The sequence below is a fragment of the Saccostrea cucullata genome, unplaced genomic scaffold (assembly GCF_032062105.1).
Source record: "Saccostrea cucullata isolate Sc308-1 unplaced genomic scaffold, CSIRO_AGI_Scuc_v1 ctg18843, whole genome shotgun sequence".
Lineage (NCBI taxonomy): Eukaryota > Metazoa > Mollusca > Bivalvia > Ostreida > Ostreidae > Saccostrea > Saccostrea cuccullata.
In genome coordinates, this window is record NW_026939599.1 from 1 (window position 1) to 9,569 (window position 9,569).

Sequence of the window (9,569 nt, forward strand, 5' to 3'; positions counted from 1 at the left end):
GGAAGTTTACATCATTTCGTTTGTAGATAAGATGGAGAATAGTACTAAACGGGTAAAGCTTACCTGATTTGGAATGTAAATATTTTAATTTGAAAGAAAAAAATATTAATGTTTCAAAAAAATGATGTAATGTAGCAATATTATTGACTTCATGGGTTTAGAAAAATGGACGGGATTTCTTGGCATGTAATATATAAATTATATTACTATATTATTTTACCATTCCTGCCCTCTTTTTGTAGGGTTATTTGTATTTTTCCGGCAACGATTCCAAACTTAAAGTTTGTAATATAATTTGGAACTGCCAGGTTTTCTGGTTCATTATAGAATGCTGAAAAAACCACGTTGATGTAATTGTAATCCTTTTGATTGAGCCACATTGTATCTACTCTAGTAGTGTTTGGTTCGGATGAATCCGTTATAAAGCGATAGAGTTCTCTCTTCAGTCCAGTTCTTTCAATATTGGCAAGAATAGAAGTACATCGAGTAATTGTTGGGCTTCTTCTTGAAGTCACTGTTAAAAGATAATATTTTTGACTGGTTTGATTATATTGCAACATTTTGAGGGATGATTAAACTACATATCTAAATACAAGGAATGTAATTTTTATTTCTTTTTTTTTGGCATAGATTATCCTGTATGATACATGTAGTTGTTTTTTTTTAGGAAAGATTTTTCACTTACTTTGGAGTGAGTTTATATTTATAAGATACTGATATCGTGCCACTTATTAAGGATAAATAACACAAACTTTTTTTCAGAAATTGGCATTATTTTTCATAGATTTACATTTAAATTGACATCCTGAATAATGTTTACCAAGTAGAGTGTAAGAATTATATAAGATTTTGTCATAAGGTTAAAAATTGTGCAAAATTTTGTATGGAATTATATAGATGGCAAAACAGAATCTCATATCTAAGCACCAATGAAAACCTAGGATTTCTTTACATTTCAGGGATTTATTATTTATGTCATTTCAAATCAAAATCAGTCAAAAAATATATATCAACCCGCGCATCCATTTTTTGTTTGTGGTAAGTACCCCAAATATTTGATGTTTATTTGATAAAAAAGGATGATGTGTCATAGATGCTATCTTGTGCCCCTTTTTTTACGATGTATTGTATTTATTTAAGCTACATCGATTACATATGAACAATTTCTTAAACGAGGTAAGTTATTGACAAGTAAGTTCATGAAACAAGAATATCAGCAGTCTCGTTTAAAGTCATCATTTCGTAAGTTCTATGGTCGATACAATGACCTTGTCAGCAAATACGATTTATCATTGAGTCAAATGCTGACTGACGTTTTTCATACCAATTGTTAGTCCATTATTTATACACTGAATTGACAACGGATTTTTTCCGTCATTTCCTGATCATGACAACAAGCACACGGCGGGGGTGACCGGTCGGCAGGGGATGCTCACTCATCCATGACACCTGATCCCACCTTTGATGTTTCGGAGGTCTGTGTTTGCTCTGCTCTTATTTTGTATATTGTTTAATGGACTTTGAGATTGAATACTGTTCGTTATCTCCATATCCTTCTTTCAAATACTTCCGACACATTTTAATTTTAAAAATCCCCACATTATCTTTTGGTATTTTTAGACCCTCTGACAGCCGGTCTGGTTTGTTACAATATGTTTTTTTTTTAATGAAAGGATAAAAGGCGGGTTTTAGTGCAATAGAGGAATATGTATATCCGGTGAATATTCCTTATATGGTTACTGTTACATGTATTACTGTATACAGGGTTATTTTACTCCGTGCCATTTTCGCCCTTTCACACTTTAAAACAATTTGGCCTTGTTTTAAATTCGCCCAGTAGTAGTTTTGTTTTAGAAATTATACTTTATGCTTTAAATTCGTCCAGTTTTAAAATTGCCCACAGAGGATAAGGTGAAAGGGGCGAAAATTTCCTTGTAAACAGTTTTTCGCACAAAGTCGCTCACCAAGAACAATTGTCCAATCCAAATGACAGATCCTCAACACTTGCTGGTTTACATTTAATCACAGGTACGTGGTTTAGGTCAATTGATATATCTCTACTACATTTCAAACTTGGTCAGCCAAGGACTATTTAATGTAGTTTTACATAATAATACGCATGGAACCTCAGTGTTTTCACTTTTGGGTCAAAAAAACGGACATGATACCTTTGGCAAAAAATGATAATAATTACTAGACGATCTCGTTGAAAATGAACAATTGAAGTAGGTATTCAATTTTATTTGATTTTATAGGATACATGTGTGAGATCGTTCTTTAAATATAAAGAAAAAACACTTTCCGTCCCTCTATATCCAAATTGTTAGGGGCCGGAGCCTGATTTACAGAAGACTTTACGACTTATACCAAAACTTCAAGTTATTGTAAAAGTTTGCAAAATTAATAATCTTTGAAAATGTTTGTGTAAAAATATCTTATCACGTTCGTTTTAAAAAGTTAAATATAATTTTCGATATAATTTTAATTTTAAAAAGTTATAAGAAGAATTAAATTTGGTCTTAAGTAGTAAGTCATTTTGTTAAACGGACCCCAGTCCCTTTTTGTAGATATCAGGTGAATGATTTTGTAATTTTGTTCTTCTTTTAAAAAAAAAAAAAACTATTTACGGATCAAGAGATATAAAACAAGAATTATTTAAAAACTTGGAATTTCCCACATTCTTTTTTTTCTGACAATACCCAGAATCCACGCGCAGTATTTAAGAGAAAAACAAACACCTGTTGCAATTTTATCATGCTTCAGTTTCATGGCTCTTTCTGAAATCAATTATGAAAAATCCTAAAACAAACTGACTCATAAAAAATATTTTAGACCGGGAGCGACGTCATCAAAAGAGAAAAAAATATGATTCATGTTATTTTGCAGGTCCTTAAAGTTTTCATAAAAACGCAACGCAAAATTAGTTTAAAGAAAAAGGAATACCAAGAGTCTTGCGTAAAATTTAACACCCTTAACAAAGAAAAATAACAAATTCTTAGAGTAGAATTCAACAACAAATTCCATTATTCATCATAATCTACTTCATTTTCTTTCTTCGTTACAACGAAAGGACTGTTTACTAGACCTCATCCCAAAAATATCTACACATTGTTAAATGCCCTACTTGTTTTGCAGCGATGTAATCCATTCTGACCAGAAAACCCTTCGTAGCACTGACACTTTACAGAATCATTGCATGTCCCAGGAAAACAAGGGGAATGGTAAGAACATTCGGCTTAAAAAAAGAATTATGATAGAGTATCGTTATAATTAAACACAATTGCCATTTTATAGGTGCTCTGAATAGTGCTTAGTTACAAACTTATCATAAGAAGTTTTTTAGCATTTGTAAAACACTATCATCATATTACTGTATTATTATTTTTTATTATTTGTAGAATTTAAAAAATGAATGTGCAAAGAAAAGATTTTTTTATACATAAAAAAACTTACGTGTTTCGCAATGCTTTCCTGTATAAGCCTTCCTGCATGAACACGTGTCGGGGTAAATGCATGTACCACCGTTTTGACATTGTGGATAGCAAACAGCTGTAATCATGAAGCATTTTTTAAGTATTAGCCGTGTCAGGCAATGCAAGTGACATATATATAATGTTATTGTATGGATCATTCTAATATTATAGTTTGTATGATATAAATACGTACGTGTATTGCAGTCAGGTCCACGATAGGTACTCGGACATTCACACTTTCTTATTAGAGAGCAATTCCCTCCATTCAAACATGGAGGATTGCAAATGGCTGAAAAATCAAATATTCTTTTAGAAAAAATGATATGCAAAATATATTTTTGGAAGTCTAACTTCTACATTCCTCGATATCAAATATATTTTCCTAGTATCAATTGTTAGCCATACTATCGTGTTATAGACAAATTGAAATCATGTCTTATAACACGATTTTGTAAAATACAAGGAAATTTGAAATGAACATGTCAGTCATTGTCGTCATGCGCGATAGGAACTTTTTTTTCTTTTTTTTTTTTTAAGAGGTTATGTAAGTGTCAAATCTAAATTGTTCCGAAAGTGTACTTTATCATTATTTGTGGAAATAGAATAATAAGGATCCTTTTTGGATCGCAGCACTGTTAAGGCTTACTATGAGAAATTAACAGAAAATAGAAGTGCAAAAACGGGTATTGTTTTTTAAAACTGAATTTAGTTTTATTTAGCTGTTCTATTATCACAGAATACTTTTGGAAATATCACAGTATAACCAACTCTATACTGTGTGAAGTTTGGTTCCTTCGGTGGACAGTCACGTGAGGAATGCATAGTACTTGTACTGAATGTAGGTCATTAACAAATCTCATTATTGCAAGGGCATACATGTACCCTATTTGAATTCAAAAATTGAACCTATTAATTGTTTCTGCATACTTTGTACTTCTGGAAAGTGCTGCTACTTTTAATAGAATTTGCGTTTTAATAGTTAAAATTTCAAGTAAATAGGCCCATCTCGGAATATGTTTGACTTTTACCAAATATATTGCGTACTTATAAAGTCACGCTCTCGATTTATAGAAAGCAGCAGAACTTTTCAAGTTGAGGAACATATCCTCTCTTTATATTCAAAACATTGTTAAGATTTTTTTAAGTGCATGCCCTTGAGAAAGAACGATTTAATGAGGCACCTGATGTAAAATATACCTAACCTGAACATAAAAACACGACAGAATTATTTAAACACATTCTCTCAATAGTCAGTGAATAAACAAATGATATTCATAGGTATTATTAGCCTATTCTAAACCTGTAAATAATATTCAGTTTTATAATGAAACACATTTTTCATTGTTAAAAATATCCCAAATCTGTCTATCACAGTACATGAAATACGTCATTTTTACCAAAATGACGTGATGATTTACAAGTTCATCAAAATCAGCGATTTGTTTAAACCAGCTGTATGGGATTTAATTAGCGACTTTTGATAATGTATTGAAATGTTTTATTGTTGTTTATTATGCTAATACAGTTTAATGTTGTAAAATCTTTCATTATCGGGTAATATGAGGAATGCATGAGACATATTTTTGTGTGACGTCACAGTTAATTTTTCCCGAATAAATTAGGCCCCGCCCTCTTCTTCTAGCCTTAACAGTACTGCGATACTTGCGACTTCTGGTAATTTTTAATCCTTGTTTGTTTGTTTGTTTGTTTTTTTAATTCCTGTCGCGTCAATTTACTGTCTAGCTGAACTCAAGGGTTCATTTTTAGAGTGTCATTTGGATATGGAATGAAAGTCAGTCATGTGATCAAGTTTTATAACGCCCTTCTTTTTGATCACTTACGATCTTTGCATTTCGGACCAGTGAACATGCCCGCTGGACACCTACATGTATATGGACTAATACATTGGCCTCCATTCTCACAAACTGGATTACATATAGCTGAAATCATTTGCATTCTTATAATTATATATTATTATATATATTTCACATTTTAAACATTTGAAATTAGAAATTTGGTATTGATATTAACCTCCTCATACATCTTACGTTTACTATTTTTAAACATGTTTTAATAAAATCATTTTTTAAATGTCTTTACGTGTATCGCAGCGTCTACCAGTATAACCCCAGAAGCAAGTGCAAAAGCCAGGACGTATACAGGTTCCGTGCTGACAGCTAGGATAACAGACAGCTGTGATCAAAAATAAGAAACGCTCACATAAACACTCGCGGCTATAACGAAAGTTAAAGATTAAAGGATATTTGTAAACAACATGTTTTTGTTTTTTTAAATGTCACAATCGCGATTTACAACATCTAAAGATTTGTTTCTTAACTCACTGCAAACCCGACATTTTTTTATAAATTATTTTTTTCTAATTATTTTTTTTTACTCACGTGATTCACATGCTTTCCCGGTATATCCATTCTGACATCTGCATTCCTCAGGGCCTACACATGTACCATGACCATGACAAGAACTGCTGCATATAGCTAAATAAAAAATCTAGATCTGATAAAGATGATATTAAGTGTTACGTAGTTGGATACGGATTTCTTATATATGTATACCCAACTCTGTATCATTAAATTTTATTGTTGGTTTTGTGCAATCACCTGATAGTGTGATGCGAAAAGTTTCATGAATCCATATAACTTATCTCTAAAATGATGACGTATATACAGGGTACATCAATTATTTTTGCATAAAAAAAATCCTATATAAACTACTTTGTTGATTTGAATAAAGGAAAGGCGAAGCGTCTGACGACCCGCATCTGATGAATGGGTAAGATCTTTTTGGTATATTAACCAGTGTCAAAAACCCTCTCTTAATTGTGAAATTAATTTCATATTCGTCTACAAAATATAGTGGGTTGGATAAAGTGGCATTGACAAACACGAAATCAGTAGATCAAAAGGGAACCTCTTTCGTGTTACTGCTTTCTTTACTTTGTTCATCTGCAAATGTCAACTCAATATCATCCAGAACTCAGATCAACGTATTGTAGTTATAAAATATACAGGTGTAATTGAGTACTTACGTCGACAAGACCCAGACAGAATTAGACTCAGTCCATATCCATGGCAACATTTTGTAACGGTCGTTTTGCGATATCTTGCCACCAATTTATGAGCCCAGCTATATAAAGTTTATGAAAAAAAAAATCTTCAAAATGTCATTTTTTTTTTTTTTTTTTAGATTTTTGAAAATATTTTTCACAGTAATTATTACTCGTATTGTAGGTACTGTCATTAAATGGTTTTAATGTATTAGAACAATAAGATAAAACTTTCAAAAGGATTAAAAGGGACTTGTAAAAGTTCAATCTACGTCTTTGAATCCATTGCGGGGATAAGGGATATAAAACAGTATGTACCAGAAAGTAAAGGTTAGGAGATTTAAGTTTTCGAATATATGATTAGACTGAAATAATTAATAACATTAAAACAAATGCAGTTATCTTTATGTTGTTTTCTGTTTTTCATTATGTAATTTCTTTGTAGTACACTAGTCTTCGGTTCATATAGATCACAAGACTACTATATCTGCTATATAAACTAGAGAGTACTGTGAGCAATGAACTCACTAGATGATACCCCCGCCTTCAATGTAAATATAATGGCAGTGTCCATGTTTTTCTCTGGAAAATCCAAAAAAAAAATGTCAGATCAAAAAGTAAAATAGGAGGTGAACAATGGCAAAATGTAATAAAGATTTTGTGAAAGTTTCATTAAATTTCCTTCAGGAGTATGAGAGGAGTTGTAGATAAGAGATGGGTACCGAAAAGCGTAACAGACGGACGGACAGACAGACAGACGGACGGACGGATAAACATACCGATTACTATATACCCTCCCGCTTTTCAAGCTGGGAAGGTATAATAAGGAAATGAGATAATTCAATGTTTCTTGAATATAAACACTGAATACCACTTACAAGTTTGGATGTTACACTATAAAAAATATTATAAGGGTGTCAGTATTAAACTAAATTGATTTGAAATACAATAACAAGTGCAATCTGCTTGATATATTTTATGAGAACAATCCTTACCATATTCCAATTGCTCTATCGCTACACACTTCTTCCTGGTACGATTCTACTTTCTCAACTTGGTATGTACAACCGGTAGCGACACTGGAAAGATAGGTATTCTTCTGTAAGACTTTGGCAACATATACTTCAAGGACAGTTTTATTGATTTATTATCTTATTAAAATAATTGAAGTATTTTAATCTCAACAACTTTGAAGATAGTTTGCGAAGAATAATGAGATTCTAATGCAATTTTCATTAAAAGCAGGTTTGAGGTAAAGCTAGAGAAAGTTGGATTCATTTTAGTAAAGAGGGCGCTTTTAAGTGAAAGTGTTGTAAGCTATTTGGTTAATTTGATTAGTACTGTAAAATGAAGCAAAAAGACTAGTTATATATACTTATTATTAATAATCAAGCTGATTGATTCCTGTTGTAACACGTAATACCTTACCACAAGAACCTTTCATTGCAATACAACTGTGATACTCCATCATTGACAAGTATATTTTTCTACTTCTGTATTCTAATTGTCTATGCTTTAAGTTGTTGTTCATAATTTGTTCACGACTAATCTTAATATTCTTAACTAATTTTCAAATACTCTTTCCTTACATGATATTTAACTGAACGACTGCATTGCTCAAAAAGTAATCCATCTAAATCTTCTTTAAATAAGAACAGTCATGTTTGATTAAATGTAATCGTACAATGAACAAAACTATATGAAAATACAAAAGTTATGAAAACAAAAAATTAGCTGTAAAGTGTTCGTAAGATAACAAATTTAAGCTGAAATACAAACTTTATTCGGAAATTTGTAGTGTATTCTCGTAATTAAAAGCTGGACATTTTCTTTACAACAAGTCGATTATTTTCCTTTTTTATCTCAGATATTCAGTTGTTATTATGCTGTGAGGCATATGGGTAATTTATTTAGAGAACTAGCCTAAAGAAGAATAAAACAAAAGTTACAAGAGTACAGTCGGAAAGTGATTTGAGAAATGAAAACCTTGGGGACCTATTTTTTTAATAACCAAAAGGATCACAAACAACAAAGAAAAGTAACAGAGCATTAGAAATGGAATCGATGAATAAAGAAATACAGTTTTTAGATTAAAATGATTAATTTCTTCATAAAAAGTCAATCTAAATGAATTTTAATGTTTCACAAATAAATAAGCGACTGTTTTCATTTTATGGTATATTTTGTAAAAAAAAAAAAATAATAAAATTGGTCAAATATTAAAAATTTTAAATAAAAATCACAAATAAATGTTACAATAGTTAAAAAAAGGAAGGGTTTCAGCAATCTGGATGGAACAAAACCAAGCTTAAGTCATTAAACTATCTTTTAATTCAGTAAAATGGACAAAATGAAAAAAATAAATGACAGGTGTTTACATTAATTAAAAGTAGTGAAAAATTCACAGGTATGGAATAATGAATTAAACTCAATGACTATTTGATGATTGTGCATGAAAAACCGGATTTCCTTATGAACAAAATTTTGAAAAAAAAGATCTCTTTCAGATTCTGAAGTAAAATTTATACTTGATTAATACTTCATTACCCCCACCCCAATTCACAATTGATTCAAAATTCTTAATGCAATTCTTGAATCTGCACAAAAGGTCGAGTAGTTCTTGAGGAGAATGTTCTTAAAATACATTATCGTACTTTGCTAGCCCTCAAGAAACTAATGCATAAAAGTTATCGAAAGGAACATACTTGACTCAATCGCTTAAGTAAGCTTGAAAGATAAAAAAAATGACAAGATAGAGAGAGAGAGAGAGGAAGGAATGTGAGAGAGAGAGAGAAAGAGAGAGAGGGAATGAGAGAAAGAGAGAGGTCTGCTGATTGAATTTTTTTCTTTAAAAAATCAGTAAGAACATACACAATGCTACTTACGCAATTTGTCTGAACAAAACCCAGCATAAAGAGCAAATAAATAAGTTGCTCATATTGACTACTAGAAATCAAACCGACAGATTTCTTAGACAGTGTAGAAACTCTTACCACGGGAGTCTTTTATAGCAAGACAACACGGAAGAAAAA

General features: G+C 31.2%; 1 protein-coding gene across 1 annotated transcript; it reads right to left on the minus strand.

Annotated features, from left to right (window-relative positions):
- Window positions 1-206: 206 nt before the first annotated feature.
- On the minus strand, window positions 207-9,504 carry LOC134253429 (von Willebrand factor D and EGF domain-containing protein-like). The gene is made up of 10 exons (XM_062735951.1): window positions 9,423-9,504; window positions 7,533-7,616; window positions 6,520-6,617; window positions 5,873-5,968; window positions 5,574-5,666; window positions 5,315-5,413; window positions 3,667-3,762; window positions 3,454-3,549; window positions 3,125-3,235; window positions 207-514 (listed from the first exon to the last, which is right to left on the minus strand). Exons 1-10 carry the CDS (start codon window positions 9,473-9,475, stop codon window positions 207-209), a joined length of 1,134 nt encoding a protein of 377 aa, XP_062591935.1. The 5' UTR covers window positions 9,476-9,504.
- Between the last annotated feature and the right edge of the window lie 65 nt (window positions 9,505-9,569).

Coding starts and splice junctions, on each gene's coding strand:
- LOC134253429 (XM_062735951.1), bottom strand. CDS start 9,475: ATGAGCAACTTATTTATTTGCTCTTTATGCTGGGTTTTGTTCAGACAA. Junction 5,414..5,573: donor TGGTAGACGCTGCGATACAC/GTAAAGACATTT, acceptor AAATGATTTCAG/CTATATGTAATCCAGTTTGT. Junction 3,763..5,314: donor TGGTCCGAAATGCAAAGATC/GTAAGTGATCAA, acceptor TTGATTTTTCAG/CCATTTGCAATCCTCCATGT.